Below are 17896 nucleotides of genomic sequence, written 5' to 3'. Positions count from 1 at the left end.
CCGTCAAAACCCTTACACAATGGAGACAGATGGAATCCATTTGCACCGGATCCATCACCATTGAAATCAATGGTGATGCAAATGGGAACCTATGGTTTCCGTTTGTTTCAGTTTGGATTCCATTCATGGGTTCCCCTGACGGACGGACCCATTAACGGAGCCCCGACGCAGATGTGAACGGAGCCCAACACTGCAATACTTTTGTAGTACAATGTATTATCCCTGCTGGTCAGTATTTTACTAACAGGCAGCCAATAAGGCCCTCCTTGTGGGCTTTGTTAGGCACCCTTGCTGCCATTGCAACCCATTGGCACTAAGCAATTGCAACACGGGGGCGCGGATGGGATGAGAGAGAGAGCCCCCTCCCTCTGTCAAACTCCTTAGATGTCACGGTCACTATTAGCCGCAGGATCTAAGGAGTTAAATAACCGGGATCGGGGCTAGCTCCAATCCCGGCAATTGCGGCGGGAGCCTGACTATATATTACAGACAGCTTTGCGCATTAACTCGAGTGTCGTGGCGCTATATGTCTACGGGGAGATGCAGGAAGAGGTTAAAGTGCGCCCCGAGCCAATATGTAAATCTTTCCTGTGATCTTGAACCTCATGGATTCTGCGCAGAATCTTGTAAGATCAGCAGTTTGTGCTCCAGACTTTTCCTGTTTCCAGTTTCTGGGAAGCTTTCATGGGACTACATTTTCTGTCACCCGGTCACCCAGACAATCCTCCCTCTCTCAGCACTCCCTGGCAGTAAATCAAAGTGAGAAACCCTTTCCCGTCCATCTCACTGCGCAGAGACATGGATGGTGGATTCTAGAACAGTAAAGTAAAAACCTTATCTGTATTAGTGACCATATTTCTCCATCAGGGATGTCAGACAGATTATGGATTGCAAATGAAAGGACAAGGAAAGCTGAGAAGTGTAGTTCAGTGGTGACATCAGTTTGGGAGGAAGTAGCCAACTTCTCATCCTACTTGGGTTTTAACTGAAATCAATAGAGCAACAGCCCGGGATATGACCGTATCAAAAAAGGGGTGAAAAAGGAGACTTTTGACAAATAAATGTATCTGTGATTTTGGGTGAAGCACTGCCCTGTCCATCTTCACTAAACTCATGGGGGCTCTTCACCACTATTTAAGCAGGCAAGTTGGGAGAAAAAAGGACAAGTTCCGTATGGACATAATGTGGGTCAACTGCATGGGTGCGCGTGTTAAATGAGGACTCACCATGGTCTCCACCCGAAGTTCAAAGGGCATAGGGTTGTACACCATCAGCTGGACCTCACATACATCTCCTTGTACCCACTGGAAATCTGTAAGAGAATAAGGATCATTTTAGCAATAAAGTATTGAAATACTGTTCTCCGGGACTATCACACATGATGGGCTTAGATACAGCAGCTCAGACGTCAGTATCACACATGATAGGATTAGCTACAGCAGCTCAGCAGACAGTATCACACATGATGGGCTTAGATACAGTAGCTCAGACGTCAGTATCACACATGATAGGATTAGATACAGCAGCTCAGACGTCAGTATCACACATGATAGGATTAGCTACAGCAGCTCAGCAGACAGTATCACACATGATAGGATTAGATACAGCAGCTCAGCCAGACAGTATCACACATGATAGGATTAGATACAGCAGCTCAGCCAGACAGTATGCCACGATAGGAATGCCTCAATAACTGATATTTGGTGGCAATATATATATGTGTATATATATATATATATATATATATATATTATATATATACACACACACACACACACACACACACACACACACACAGTATAGTACTCCGCTGAATTCTCATACATCTGTGCACCAATTTAGAGAATTATGTCCAGTAAATATTAAAATGATGCCAAAGTGATGCTTTTTTCTGAACGTGTCCACGGGTAAAAAAAAAAAATGGACTGTCACAGCGGATTATTAATTAATACAGAGGAGGAATGACAGGAGCATAACGGACCGATGACTAAAGGCCACCGACACAAGATCAATTATCGATCTCGGGGTCTGCGTTACGAGAACGCAGTAAAGAAATCTACGAGCGCGCTGCTGGAGTACAAGCCTCTGCTCCTGGGGGCCCCGTCCAGCGCTCTCCAGGGTCCTCTTAGCTGCCGCTGCCTCGTGTTCTTCAGGGAAGGAATAAAACAAGAGGTGGACAAGGGGCCGGTGAAGCGTGTTCTGTGTCAGGCGCCAATCTATTTGCTGAAAAGTAGTGCAATCCTTACTGCGGAGGGGAATGGGAAGGAGAACTCTGGAGTGATATTACCCGGGAACGGCCGGCAATGTCCCGGGATGAAGGACCACAGTCTGCCGAGCACGATGGACTTTTATTACCCAAAAAATAAAAAGCCTATTTGTAGAAAGATATTTCTGCGGTTGTAAGGACTGCCGAGGGAGACGTACCATAAATAATTAACGACCATGAAAATATCGCTAACGGGTAATTTACTCTCTGGCTGAAAGGTGAAATGACGGCAAGTAATTACAATAGAACTATAAAGAAGTAATAACATGAGGATTGTAGATTACATCAAATTACTAGAATTGCCCAAATACATCCCTATTGAAGTAATAGAGAAAGTCGCTAGAGGGCGCAATTTCAATGCAAAGTGCCAGCAGCAGTTGTAAACTAGTGCAGGAGCCACAGCGCCACCTAGTAACAAAAGGTTAACATGGCTATGATATGGCCTGTTTACAACAATCAGTGTTCAGATCCAAACAAATATGAGAATTTGGAATAGTAATACCCCTGTGTACTTCTATAGGGGAGGATGGGCCTGCAAAAGTCCCAGTCAGCCGCCCCTTTCCCCGAGTAAATACATCACAACCACATTGGGATGCTCAATGCAATCCTATTGGTGTTACCGCTGAAAACTTCAGATGCCGTTTATCATGGACTAGACTCCAGAGCATAAGACAACATATTCCACCCCAAAATCAAAACATCAAAATTGTACTGAAATTTTCAAAATCCCATTCCCCACTGTAGGAAAATGTTATAGGGGATTCATAATTGGCGGTGTCTTCTAATCCCACCCGGTGCCATCCTGGTCTTCTTAGGGTGTCCATACACATCGGAGGAAGGTTAGCCGAAACTTCGGTGGGACCAAACGACTATCTAAAGTGTATATGTATGTCCCGACCCTCCCCCGACAGCAGATGTTGGGCAAAAGTGGAATTGGGCATGTTGGATTTCAACATGCTCGATCCTTTGTACCGGCAGGAGATAAGCGGCTGCCAGCATCTTGTTTCCCTCTCGCCGTTGAAAAAGCAGGCACGCTCGGCCGGGTCAGCAATGCTTTGTATCGGGCCGACACTATGGGCAGCTTGTGTGATTGCCACAGTTGTTTCCACATCCACAACATTACATCACTGCATACTGTGTAGTTCCGTGGGAGCTGTATAAATCTGTATAATATAGTGTAGTGACTTCTGTAGGATTCACATGGTCTGTTTTCTCTAATCCATATAGAAATTGCTAAAAAAAACAACTTGTGGTACCGTAGAAATGGTCATTGACTTCTTTGAGATATGATTGATGCAGATCTGAGTAGCACAAAACTTGCAGTCAGCTGCATAATGGCCATGTTTGGTTTCACCAGTTGTGGGTCCCAGTGCATCCTAATGGGCCCAACTATCTCAAACTTAGAGGCTATGGACACCTAAAAAAAATTTTTTTTTAACGTTAGTGGCTACCTGGAGTTACAAAAGTTGCACAAGTCTCAGGCTGCAATCCTCATTCATTTTCAGACCCCTGATAAAGAACCGATTTCTAGTTTTAGATATTTTTCTCATGTGGATGTACATACTGGATGTAAGGTCTGAGTCCCAGATACTGCTGGCTTAACTAGCTCTCGTGAATCAACACAGCTTCATTCCTGTACTGCTTTCTTCTTCTACACTGATAGCCTGTGTGATCTCCTCTCCTGTGCGGACTCAGACACCGATGCTGCCTGTGTGTGTGATCTCTTCTCTCTACACTGATGCTGCCTGTGTGTGTGTGATCTCTTCTCTCTACACTGATGCTGCCTGTGTGTGTGATCTCTTCTCTCTACACTGATGCTGCCTGTGTGTGTGTGATCTCTTCTCTCTCTAGACTGATGCTGCCTGTGTGTGTGATCTCTTCTCTCTACACCGATGCTGCCTGTGTGTGTATATCTCCCCTCTCTCTCTACACTGATGCTGCCTGTGTGATCTCTCCTCTCTCTCTACACTGATGCTGAATTTGTGTGATATCTCCCCTCTCTCTCTACACTGATGCTGCCTGTGTGATCTCTCCTCTCTCTCTACACTGATGCTGCCTGTGTGATCTCTCCTCTCTCTCTACACTGATGCTGCCTGTGTGATCTCTCCTCTCTCTCTACACTGATGCTGCTTGTGTGATTTCTTCTCTCTCTCTACACTGATGCTGCTTGTGTGATCTCTCCTCTCTCTCTACACTGATGCTGAATTTGTGTGATCTCTCCTCTCTCTCTCTACACTGATGCTGCCTGTGTGATCTCTCCTCTCTCTCTACACTGATGCTGCCTGTGTGATCTCTCCTCTCTCTCTACACTGATGCTGCCTGTGTGATCTCTCCTCTCTCTCTACACTGATGCTGAATTTGTGTGATCTCTCCTCTCTCTCTCTACACTGATGCTGCTTGTGTGATTTCTTCTCTCTCTCTACACTGATGCTGCTTGTGTGATATCTCCTCTTTCTCTCTACACGGATGCTGCCTGTGTGATCTCTCCTCTCTCTCTACACTGATGCTGCCTATGTATATGTGATCTCTCCTCTATCTCTCTACGTGTATGCTGCTTGTGTGGGGGGGGGGGGGTTCAATAATTTCTCTAAACTGATGTTGAAGAGTGTGTGATCTTTCCCTTCCCCTGCAGACTTTGGGTGCTCTCCTCCATTTCTAACACAGTTTACTCTGCTATTTACAGCCTCCTCTCCCTCCCTGAAGATATCTCTAAAGGTACTGTTCCAGGTAGCCGTAGCCGCATATGGCCAAAATCCATACCTACATGCGGTGGCCAATGGCCACATGTTTTTGGTGATAAAACTGCGGTATTACCATCAAAAATGTACAGCCATTGCCACTGCATGAAGGCGGCCGCCGCAACGTGGGACTGTATCCGGGCACTGAGAGAAGAAAAACGGAGAGCAGATGACATCAACCAGGAGCAGGGATCGGATCTATGTCAGAAGCAGCAGCACAGTCAGCTATGTCCAGGAGCTGCACAGACTCTATGCCAAAATGGTAGTACATTTTTAATGAAGACTATTTAGTAAATTGCTTAATCTTGCAGTAAGAAGTAAATGAATCACTTCGTAGTCTTGGTCTTAGGCCCCATGCACACGACCGTAGTTTTCATCCGTAATTACGTATCAGGTAACTACGGATCAAATTGTGGACCCATTCATTTCTATAGGCCACGGACACCTTTCCGTATATTTACAGATGTGTATCCAGGCCATAGAAACGATCTGCAAAATATAGAACATGTCCTATTCTTGTCCGCCCATAGAAGTCTATAGGCGCTTCCACAATTACGGACGGATACGGATGTGCATCCCTGTTTACGGATTATTTGCAGACAGTAAAAACCCATACGGTCATGTGCATGAGGCCTTAGCTCTTTCAAGACTGATTTTGAATTCTTATAATCATCTGCTTTCATAGAATATAACACACTATAGGCCAATATGCAAAATAAGTGCCAAACGAGGGCAATACAGATAAAAAAAAAAAAAAAGCACAGATCAATCAGCTCCTGTGAAGAGCCCTCGCCACAGAGGAAAAGATGGAAATTACGTCTCTAAAGAGGCAGATGGAGAGTTTAATTTTTGACATTTTGGGGACAGTAAGTGCAACGCTGTGATTACAACGCGTCCTGGTTTGACACTCAAGACCTCAAAGCGCCTCAGTCTTTTGTTGTCGGCTCCGTGGTACAGCATTTGTTACTAGTTCCTTTGTAAATGGAGGAACATTCCGGAGAGATTTGGAATAAAAGTAACCGAGAAGCAAAAACTGGATCCAAAATTAATCTTATTCCGATATAAGAATCACCAACTCCGTTTTAGCACCTAGAGTAGAAGATTCTGTGACAAACCAACCACAAAAAGTTCTCAAATTTCCCATGTTGAAGAGAAATATAAAAACTCACTTCGGCCCTCTCCCAGTAGCGCCTCTGTTCTCCCCAAATTTTCTTCACACCTAGTCCATCCTCTTCCCAATCCCACCTCTGCTCCTTCTATGGCATACCGCAGTTCAGCAACTGCCTTATAGCCCCATCTCTCGTGTCCAGTTTCACCCCTGCTCCATAAGGTCCATCTCAGCTTACTCTTAACCCCACCTTACACATCCAGTCACACCCCTGCTCTCTTAGACCTTCTCAGCTTACTTATAGCCCCTCATCTCTAGTCACACCCCTGCTCTCTAGGGTGCTTCTCAGCTTACTAATAGCCTCACCTCTCATATCCAGTCACACCCCTGCTCTCTTAGACCTTCTCAGCTTACGAATAGCCCCACATCTCATATACAGTCACACCCCTGCTCTCGTAGACCTTCTCAGCTTACTAATAGCCCCACCTGTCATATCCAGTCACACCCCTGCTCTCTTAGACCTTCTCAGCTTACGAATAGCCCCACCTCTCATATCCAGTCACACCCCTGCTCTCTTAGACCTTCTCTGCTTACTAATAGCCCCACCTGTCACATCCAGTCACACCCCTGCTCTCTTAGACCTTCTCAGCTTACTAATAGCCCCACTTCTCATATCCAGTCACACCCCGGCTCTCTTAGACCTTCTCAGCTTATTAATAGCCCCACCTCTCATATCCAGTCACACCCCTGCTCTCTTAGACCTTCTCAGCTTACGAATAGCCCCACCTCTCATATCCAGTCTCACCCCTGCTCTCGTAGACCTTCTCAGCTTACGAATAGCCCCACATCTCATATACAGTCACACCCCTGCTCTCGTAGACCTTCTCAGCTTACGAATAGCCCCACCTCTCATATCCAGTCACACCCCGGCTCTCTTAGACCTTCTCAGCTTACTAATAGCCCCACCTCTCATATCCAGTCCCACCCCTGCTCTCTTAGACCTTCTCAGCTTACTAATAGCCCCACCTCTGGTCTCCAGTAACACCCCTGCACTCTAGGGTTCATCTGCACTTACTCATAAACCCACCTCTCGTCTCAGCACACCCCTGTGCTATTAGACCTTCTCAGCTTACTCATAAACCCACCACTCGTCTCGTCACACCCCTGCTCTCTAGGGTCCCTCTCAGCATACTCATAAACCCACCACTCGTCTCGTCACACCCCTGCTCTCTAGGGTCCCTCTCAGCATACTCATAAACCCACCTCTCATCTTGTCACACACCTGCTCTCTTAGACCTTCTCAGCTTACGAATAGCCCCACCTCCCATATCCAGTCACACCCCTGCTCTGTAATGTCCAGTCAGCTTACTCATAACCCCACCTCTAGTCTCCAGTCACACCCCTGCTCTCTTAGACCGTCTCAGCTTACTTATAGCCCCATTTCTCATATCCAGTCACACCCCTGCTCCCTAGGGTCCATCTCAGCTTACTCATAAAACCACCTCTCGTCTCCAGGTGACAACCCTGCTTTCTCTTAGCACATTCAAAGTTCCTGCTCTGCCCTCTCATAGTCCTGCGTCTTTTTTCCCTCAGTTCCAGCTTTGCACTCTTTTAGGCCCACTTAAAGAGGATCTGGCAAGTTCCCAGAGAAGGTAACCTGCTGTACTGCTGCCTTGCCCCCGATTCCAGCACCCTTTATTTCATTTTGCAAGGTGCCTGCATAGCACCGCAATCAGCCTCCGTTACCCCAGTAATCAGCCCTTTCATTACTGAGAGCGGCTTAGACTCACGCCCTGTTGACACTGGGCGGTGGATACTCGCCCAGTTGTCAATTTATTCAAGAATTAACATATCAGCCCCCTAAATTAACGGGCTAATTGTTAGTGGAACAAAGGCTGACTGCGGGGGGCGCGGAAGCACCTCGCAACATGACAAACGGTGCTGGAATCAGGGGCAAGGCAACAGTACAGGAATGGCGGCAGATTACCTTTTCAGGGAAAATTACAGGTCCTCTTTAAGATCACTTAGTCACACCCCTGCTCACTCATAGTCCCGCCCCTGCTGACTCATAGTCCCACCTCTGCACACTTCCAGACCAGAATAGTCTTTCACCCTCTCTTCTCTGAAGTTATTAACCGTCGCTGAGTTACATCTGTTTTTTAGAAAGCTTGATGACAAATAATATCCTCACTGTTACAGCTTTTAAAGGGGTTGCACCCAACTTTCCAAGACTCCAGAATGGCAAATCTGTTATACTACGATACCTCCCCTACCCCTATGTCGCTGTAGTTTCTCCTTTCAGGACTCCATATATTATATGGATGGAAATTCATAGCTTTTGACATCCATATTGCCTAATAGGGCATATGGACAGGGGTTGTCTTCAGGAAACAACTTATTATAAACCACATATAAATGCTTCATCTATTATTCAGGCGGTACATATATCATTATTGTATTAATATTGCTTTAATTAGAGCATCTTTCAATCCTATCACCTGGGGCCACATCCATCAAAAAAATGGAAATGTCAACAATTGAGAGAAGGAAAAAAAATGAGGAGACTAATGATAAGGAAGACCGAACACAATGGCGCTCTATAATGAGCTCTATAGTGTCCGCGACGGAAACCTTCGAGCTGCGCCAATGGGGATCGGGCACTGAAAAGAGCAATATGACCTCTAAATTTTGGTAGGCTCAGATCATGGTCCTCACCAATGACGTCAGAAAATCGATATAGGTGGGATTCCCCTTTAGGGATAGAAATGTACGGGGTAATGGCCTGAATATTAGAAGTCACCAAAGGGTTTCGTGAATATGTAACAGCACAAGAAACTACATACAGGTCATGAATGTATGAGGTGACTTGGGGTAGATTATTCCTTATGCTACACATCCCAGCTGATGCAGAACCTCTTTAAGAGAAGAAATATATATTCTCAGTGATTAACATGAAGTTCTATACTTTGCTCAAAGAGGTTCAGCAGCAGCTCGAAAAGGGGCTGTCCAGTTTAGACTATCGATATCAGATCAGAGGGGGTCCGACTCCTGACACTCCCACCGATCAGTATACTAAAGCCACAGCGCTGTACATTTGGTAGTGGCCGTACCTGGTATTGCAGATCAGTCCTATTCATTTGCATGGTACTCAGCTGCAGTACCAGACACAGCCACTATTAAATGTACGGCGTAAACAATGAAATTGACACGACACTCGCTGGATCCGCTTGAGTCAGCTGAACGACGGAGGTGCAAGAAGTCGGACCCCCCCCCCCCCCAACAATCTGATAAGGATAGGCCTTTAATGTGTATTCAACTTTCCCCGTAGATTCGAGCATCTCCTGCCACTTTAATAACATGGCTGTAAAATTGAAGACGATGATCAGACACTTCCCCAGAAGAAGCGGAGGACAAATCATGGCGTACGTGTGCGGAGGGAACTCGCCTCGGTCTTCAGTAAATCATTTTGCCTCCACAGACGGCTTTTTACCCCCCATGGAAATCATTTTACCGAACAGGAATAATGTCCAAAAGGAAAGATGGTGACGAGCACTGGGATTACATCCTCATCATCCGGCGAAATTCATCAACTGCAGGTTTCGTGGAAAGAGAGTTCTGCTCCTATCGAAACAGACCTAATCAATCAATCCGCAAACTCCCGAGCCAGTATGTTGATCCCTCGTGCCGGCTCTTAATGAAAACACTGACACAAAGTCGTCGTCTACATTTTACGGCGCAGCTCTCCTCGGCTGTAGTTGTCATGCGGTCGTTAAAATGAAATACAACATGGCAGACCGTTCAATTAGAGTCTTATGATTGTCCTGCTCCTTTAAGTAATAAAGCCAGTTCCTTAAGGTTGTAAACAGGTGTCAGAAAGAAGTTGTACCCGAAAATTTATACTCTAATACAATGCCCATGCAATTCTGCCAGTCAGTGCCCAAATAATACCGCCATATAATACCTAAATAAAATGTCCATACAGTATCCAAACAACACCATATAGTGCCCACATAATACTGCCAAATATTTCCCCACAATACTGCTATTCAATGCCCAAATAAAACTGCCGTGTTTTTCTGTGTAAAATAATACCGCCATACAACGTCAAAATAGTGAAGGGGTTAATAGTAAAGTCGCTGGTGGTCCAGAGCAGTGAAGGTTTACATGTCCACTCTCAGGTTGCTAATGGGCGTTCAGTCCTAAGAAATGGGGGTTCTGGGCCGTTGCTCGGATTGCCAACAATTAAAACCTGCCCTGCCAGTAGATGACACAGTCACGTTATCTGAGGAGCCTACAGTTAACCAAACCGCCAGTATGTAGCCGCTCCACCAGTATGAAAGATTTGGAGTGTCTCCCTAATATACTGGATGTGGCTAGGAGGTCCCGTAACTTTAGCACAAAGCAACTGCATCCGTTTCCCTTTTCGCATAGATGTAATTATCTCGGCTGCCACTAAGGGGCGATGTGCATGTGTCTCCTCTCCAGTGTGACAAGAAATACACAAGAAAAGGGGTAACGTAGCTATAACAGTCGCTGAGGTCCTAAACGCAACCAAACACCTATTGTTGTGCCCGCGGTCACTGACCGTCGCCACTTGCATCTTACTGCCAGCCGCAGGACACTTTCTTCATGCCGGCGTCTCGCGGCTGCAATTCCCCTCTGTCTCCTGTAGGGTGCGTGTGCTCACTCCTGGCCTTAAAGGGCCAGCGCGCGCACCTGTGCAAAGCTCCCCAGCCAATCCCTTTACACCCTGGACTTTTGCCTGAGCGTTGTTGTGTCTGCCCATGTTAGTCTTTGCAAATGGTCCCTTAGTTGTATACTGTATCCAGCATTCCCGTTTCCTGTATCCTGTATTCAATAATTGTATTTGTTCCACTGTGTTATCTAGTGTCGGAGTCTAGGGTGTTATCTGTGCCCCGTGTCATCTGTGCCCCGTGTCTGCTACGCCCCGTGTCTGCTACGCCCCGTGTCTGCTACGCTGAGTTTTTGCCAAATCATCTATCTAGGTACTCTTGCCCTAGAGAATGGTATTGACTTTTGTTTGGCCAGCTGCTTCTCCGCTACGGCAGAGTGGCCTAGTGGGTCCACATGCCCCATAGTTGTGACCCCTATGCATAATGGAACCCTGGGTCTACCCCGTCACAACGCGTATAGTGTGTCCAGACAAGATGTATAACAATGAGAGCCATGCTAAAGGAAGATGTGCAAGAAGAGGGACGCCACACCACATATATAAGACTATCTAATCAGTGGTAAACTGCGGTGGAATACCTGGAGTCAACACTACATATGTCTTGACGCACCACAGAAGTGCCTGGGTTTTACAGACACTGTACCGGCAGGGGGTGCAGGAAGAAGTCCTGCATTCTTAGAGATCGCAAGATCTGAATAAGACAATCAAATGAGCGGTAAACTACTGTGCAGTACCTGAAATCAACACTACAAACCTCACAATCCATTACAGCATAACATAGCCTTTACAGACACCGAACCAGCAGAGGGTGCAGAAAGATGTCCTGCATCCTGAGCGCTAATAACAGCAGTATAAGACTACCTAATGAGCTGTCAACTACTGTGCAGTCCCTGGAGTCAACACTACATATCTCATGATGCACCACAGCAGAGCATGGCCTTTACAGACACTGAACCAGCAGGTAATGCAGAAAGATGTCCTGCATCCTCGGACCTAATGAGAGAAGCATAAGACTACCTAATGAGCTGTAAACTACTGTGCAGTACCTGGAGTCAACACTACATATCTCATGATGCACCACAGCAGGGCATGGTCCTTACAGACACTGAACCAGCAGGGGTTAAAAGGACATGAGAAATCCTGCATCCTGACAGCCAACAGGAAACTAGTCTACAGGGTAACTCCTAATGGTTGCTACAGCCTCGGGCATAGAGCGCATGGTGCAGCTTCATATAATACAGTACAGACGTGCTCAGCCACAGCCAAGGAAAAGTATTGACGCCTTTGAACTCAGAAAAGCTTCGAGTTGGAGGATGAAGAGGACAAGCAGCAGCAAGATGGATGGGGACCATCACAGGGACCGTCAACAACCGAAACTTCTAGGGTCAGGAAACTTACCGATCTTCTTGTTCTTCTCCTCGCTGCGGTTGTGGGCGATGATCGGGGAGTAGATGAAGGGGCTTTTTGTAGAAAGTTTCTGACCCAGTAAATTCTTCACCTTCTGTGGCCGTAAAATAACCGGAAGATTGAGAAGCTTCACTGACCTGGAGGAAAGGAGAAGTAATTGTTTTATCAGTATTCAGGAAAATTCCTGTAATCCGTCATCTGCTAATCCAGACAATCTGTTAATCCATCGACACGTTATTTACGGCTTCTGGTATTATTTAAATATATAGGGGCCGGGAAATGCAGTACCCTAAGAAAGCTGTAGGATAACTGGCCTTGCCAGGAAACATCCCCCGCCCCTGTATACTCCTCCGCAATCATGTGGTGCGGCGGAACGATGGACCTGGGACCCCCGTCCTGAAGATACGATCACACAAATATAATCTATCCTGTAACGGTTGGGGCTTTTTTCTGAGACGGAGCTCCAAATCCCCTGCATAGACACCGATTTAAAAGATAACATGCTACCTGCAGCCACCACTAGGGGGAGCTTAGGAGCTAAACGCATACTAGTTTCCTATTGAGTATAAAGTATAACAGTATACAGTGAGCTCCCCCTAGTGGTGGCTGCAAGCAGCCAACACGTGATGTTTTAGCTGTGTTTATGCAGGGGATTTGGAGCACTGTATCAGGAAAAACAAACCTCTGAACGCTAATAGGCTACGTTCACACAGGGCGGCTACTGCAGTCACATGGAACGAAACGTCATCTCTGGAGGCCGGGCGGGACGGAGAAGAGGAGAGTTTAAGGTATGTATGGGATTTTTCTATTTTCGGAGTAGTGATCGCAAAAAGTTGCGAACTAAAAAAAAAACGCAGGTCAATTTAGGAACGGTTTTTCTGCGTTTTTTTTTTTTTTACGCAGCGAGTGGATGAGATTTGTTTGACTTTCATCCCCACGCTGCTACTGTATTACACTTCGGATTTTCCGCAAATAAATCCGTTGCGGAAAATCCGCAGTATTTACGTGTAAACCCGACCTTAGGATATATTAAGAAATTTATCACAAGCGAATTTTAAATTTATTTAGATTAAAGGAGACCACATGGTCTTCAAGGGTTAAAAAGCCCATGTGACTCTCTGGACTTTCTGATCATACAGAATGTCGGGGGATGGGCCCCCTTTTCCGCTATCGCTTATAGAAGCGTTGCTGCCGTTCCCGTTTGTTTTATTTAGTAAGAAGAAAGAAAAGAGACGATGGAAATATCAAATCGGTAACGCCGGGAAACTGGAGCAGCGGCCGGAACGAGGAATCGCCGCCTTTTTCGAGGCCTTTTCCACTTTGTTGAGGAGATGAGAGGCAGAGGGCGACAATCACGCTGCAGGAGGTGACCCTATTACAGGAGGATTGTATAGGAGCAGATCAAAGATCTGCCTTATGGGACACGGAGCAGCCCGTCCATTTATCCTATCGTATAGCAGCCACCAGAAGTGGTTAACCCCTCGTAGGACACAAGCTCCGACCTGCACTGAGCACGATAAATGCAGCTTCATCTGTGAAACAGAATTTTTCCGTTCACCGATAGAATGACTTTATGTAACGAGGAGGAGACACTTTGTAAATATTTTCCTGATCTACCTAATGATACTTTCCTGATACTTTGATATCTCATACAGTTTTGATGGACTTCCCCTTTAAGGCCATGGTCACACAGGCAGTTTTTGGTGCAGTTATTTGAGCCAAAGTCAAAAGTGGATCCAAAAGGAAGGAAAAGGTGTAAAGAACACGGACGCATCTCTTTTATTTGTGTCCACTCCCGTATCTGGGTAAAAAAAAACGGAGCCAAAAACTGCATCAAAACTGCATGTGTGAACCTGGTCTAAAGGGGTTACCGGGTTTAGACGACGCCTGGACGGTCTGACCCGAAGGGATTTTCCAGTTCTAGATCATTAAAGCTTAATCATTGTACAATGAAAAAGTTCTGAAAATGTCTAGATTTTGTGTTTTAATTTATCCCAATATAAAAGATCTATGCTTGCTGTCAATGAATGGGTATTTTCTGGTTCACATCCGAGGCAGAAATCCTATCTTTATCGAATAGTTCAGTTTGCTAACAGTGACAGCTCTGATACACTGTAACAGAACTACAGATGGTTGCAAACGTGCCCCAAAGATATTATTTGGATCCTAAATTTTGTCCTAAAGCTTGGAGCCCCGCGTAACTGGTCTTGTACGTATTCCCATTCACTGCCTGCAAGCAGACATCTTGAAAATTGTGAAAAATTTAAACAGAAAGGGGGTCATTTATTAACATTTCTATGCCAGTTTTTTTTATGTCGAAAAGACGCAAAAGGGCCCAAAAGTTGGCCTAGTTGTTGAAAATTACAACTTTTGGGCCTTTTATACTACTCTGTGCAATTTTCTGGAAAGGGGCGTGGCTTACAAAAAGGGGCGGGTCAATATGGGCCGGCAAATTTATTATAATTTACGTCGGAAAACTGGCATAAACTATAGCGGAAATCTTTTCCTCTGTGGGGCGTAGCAAGGTAGAGGCCAGGCCGGACCTTGTACTTTGCCCCCCAAAACAGACTACACCCCCCATCAGACTACGCCCCTCATCTATCAGACAATAAAAAAAAATTATATGTATAGTCTCCTCCCCATTAGAAAGTCGCGCAGCTTTTCATTTCATTGGACATTGCGTAACGCAGCAGAAAAATTAGCGGCGGCCGTGGAGCGGAGACCGCGATCAGATTATCGGATGGGGAGAGAAAGTTTTTTTGGTGTTGACGGTTACAGAAAAAACAACCACAGGAGAAAGAGGACATGACACGGCACATACCTGACAATGGGCAGCTTAGTGAAGGGCACGGGTGGCAGCGCCAGGCCCTCGGGTAAGTGAATGGGTTCCATGGTCCCTGCACATTTTGAGGTGTAACTTTCCAGGCTCTGCGCCACGTCCTTCTTCTCTATAAAAATCAAACAGATCACAAATCAATCACGTGACCCACGAAGCCTCCAAACTTTATATGGCACCAGCAAAGACTTCTCTGAGCACAAGCCGGGTCCTTTAATTCAAAAGCAAGAGGTAATAAAACTGCTATCTGTGTAAAGAAAATCTTGGATTTTGATCCAGGTTGTGAGCTACACAGATTTCTGCAGACATTGTAACAGGAGGCGTCTCGGTACAGCCCTGCCGGGGCCTTCCCCCTCAATTTCATCATTTCCGACAATGAGAAATCCTTGTATCTCCTCCCTACATACTCTTTTTTTTTTTTTTTTGGTAAGAAAGCCATATTGGGCCTTAAAGGGATACTACACATAAAATCAGCATCTAAATACTTGCAGCCTATTGGAAGAGCGCGGGAAATTTAAAGTCAGCCAGAATGGCTGCTCATGGGCACAAATACATTCAGCCGAAGAGTAAATACAGATACGATAGACTGAAGGGTGAGTGTTTCCCTGCAGTGACACCACAGGAGAAATGAAGAATTACAGTGCACATTCCTATCAGCGTACGAGCCGGGTCCTCCAGACGTTCTTTGTAGCCGCGGTGTGTTAATCGATGAGGATCCTAAACAGGGTCCTGCCTCTATTTACAAAATGTTTTCCCCTTTAGACAACTCTATCCCATAGGTCTGTAATAGACGGGAATCCCATGATCAGAAGGATCGGCGTCTGCTGAAGCCCATTCATTTCAATGGGGGGGCCACGTAATGCTTCCAAGAGATAAACATGGTGACGGCGTAGCTGTATAGGGAAGCGGAGGTAGCAGTCGCCCCCAGCCCTGGTGAATGAGAGGTACCAAACGTCCCACTGCCACATCAGAATACACCAGTATTATTAAAGGCACATGTTAGGTGGGGGGCCCGGTTATAGATTTTGTATTGGGGCCTAGGAATATGTAGTTACGCCTCTGCTGGCGACCACAGGAAGTCGCATCAGCTAAACCCCCCTAGATTAGTCACCAGGGGGAGCTGACCCAGGAAACGGGTGGCACCCCTAAATTCACCTTTAAAAATGAAAAGAGTCAATAGTCCATGGCAGCTCCTGAAGATCCACACTGTAAACGTGCTCCCCGGGATTGCTGCCTGCTCCCCGGGATTGCTGCCTGCTCCCCTTACTTATTCTATTTGAGCCCGAGCCTCCAACCGCTGATGGATTTGCTTGGCTACAATGAATTGAACGCCTTTTATGTATGTTCAAGAACAAAAGGCTGCCCAGTCTGCAAGCTCAGCAGATCAGGTTACTTCACCGGAGGAGCAGAGCCTGGCGGTCCGAGCGCCACGCAGGCGCCATTACGTTAAATATAGCTGTTTAATTAGCGCGATGATTCATTTACATTGTCCTAACGTCAAGAGCAGGAGGACAGGACAGGTGTTAATATCTTCATTTCTCATGTAGCGGCACCACCGGAATTCTATTCGCCGCAGGTTAACGAAGACAATTGGGAATCATAAAGGATAAGGACTGGGAGAAGCGTAATTATAGGATTCACATAAACGCGCAGCGACCTTGGGATCAGCAATTTCATGAACGATCGGCACGGTTAGAAAATGAGACATTTTGCAATCACTGGAGCAAATTTCCAGCTGGTGGAGAAGGAAATATCCGTGTTTGTCCAGAGGAAAAATATACGAGCGATGGAAATAAGGAGAACGTTTTGTTACCTCCCACATGTCTCCATCCCCCTCCTCACATCATGACACTGCCCCTGTCCTCACTGATATCACATGAGAAGGCAGGTAACTGCCTCCCAGACGATCAGCACACTCCTCCTGAAATACTCTGTGCTGCTAGGGACTTGGTGTTACATAGTGGAAGGTGCAGAGCTGCCAGCAGCACAGATTATTTCAGGGGAGGAGTGTATTGATCATGTGGAAAGCAGTGATCTGTGATGAGGAGTATTGTCATGATATGAGGATGGGAATGGAGCCAGGTGGGGGGTCACGAACTCCTCACAAAAATCAACAAAGGTCACTGCCTCCGATATGATCAGTACACTCATCTGAAATACTCTGTACTGCAGGAGACCCTGCTACTTCCACAATGTAACTCTCAGTCTGTGCCCGCCAACAAGATCCACACACTCCTTTTCTGAAATACTCTGTGCTGCTGCGATACCCTGCACCTTCCCCGATGTTACTACGACTGATGTGCTCCTGTGATATGCAGCACCATGCTCAATAATATCATGACAGGTCACTCACTACCTCCCAAATTGTCAGCACACTCCATCACTGAAATACTCTGTGCTGCTGGCGACCCTGCCAATTCCACCATGTTGCTCTCAGTCTGCGACCTCCCACAAGATCAGCACACTCCTCTTCTGAAATACTCTGTGCTGCTGGGGTACCCTGCTTTTCAACTATCAGTCTGTGACCTCCCCCTTCTCTCCATTCCCCTTCTCACATTATGACGCTGCTCCGGTCACATTAAGTGGAGTGGTCAATGCCACCGACAAGATCAGTGCACTCTTCTCCTGAAATACTCTGTGCTGCTTCGGTGGCTGTACTCTCCATGCCTAACACGATGCCCTTCACAAGCAGACTGTTCTTACTCATATTACAGGAGTGAAATCACCAGAACATCAGCACAGTATTCTCCTCAAATACTCTGTGCTGCAGAGAATCCTAATCCTCCAATAGTTTTTAGTCTGAAACCGCTCGGCTGCGGCTGTTTAATCTCTGTACTGAATGGTCTCT

The 17896-nt window shown here is 46.2% G+C and overlaps 1 protein-coding gene across 2 annotated transcripts in view; it reads right to left on the bottom strand.

The window, feature by feature from the left end:
• The window catches only part of TRAPPC9 (trafficking protein particle complex subunit 9), a 531112-nt gene that overhangs the window by 459896 nt on the left and 53320 nt on the right, over positions 1-17896 (bottom strand). For both annotated transcript variants that reach the window (XM_075825698.1, XM_075825699.1), the window contains exons 10-12: positions 15034-15160; positions 12204-12349; positions 1227-1312 (exon numbers count right to left, since the gene is read on the bottom strand). In XM_075825698.1, coding sequence (XP_075681813.1) covers positions 1227-1312; positions 12204-12349; positions 15034-15160 — 359 coding nt within the window. The remainder of the gene's footprint in view (positions 1-1226; positions 1313-12203; positions 12350-15033; positions 15161-17896) is intronic.

Source organism: Rhinoderma darwinii, chromosome 5 (genome assembly GCF_050947455.1).
Source record: "Rhinoderma darwinii isolate aRhiDar2 chromosome 5, aRhiDar2.hap1, whole genome shotgun sequence".
NCBI classification, from domain to species: domain Eukaryota; kingdom Metazoa; phylum Chordata; class Amphibia; order Anura; family Rhinodermatidae; genus Rhinoderma; species Rhinoderma darwinii.
The sequence above is the reverse complement of the archived record's forward strand: the minus strand, read 5'-3'. Positions and strand labels throughout refer to the sequence as shown.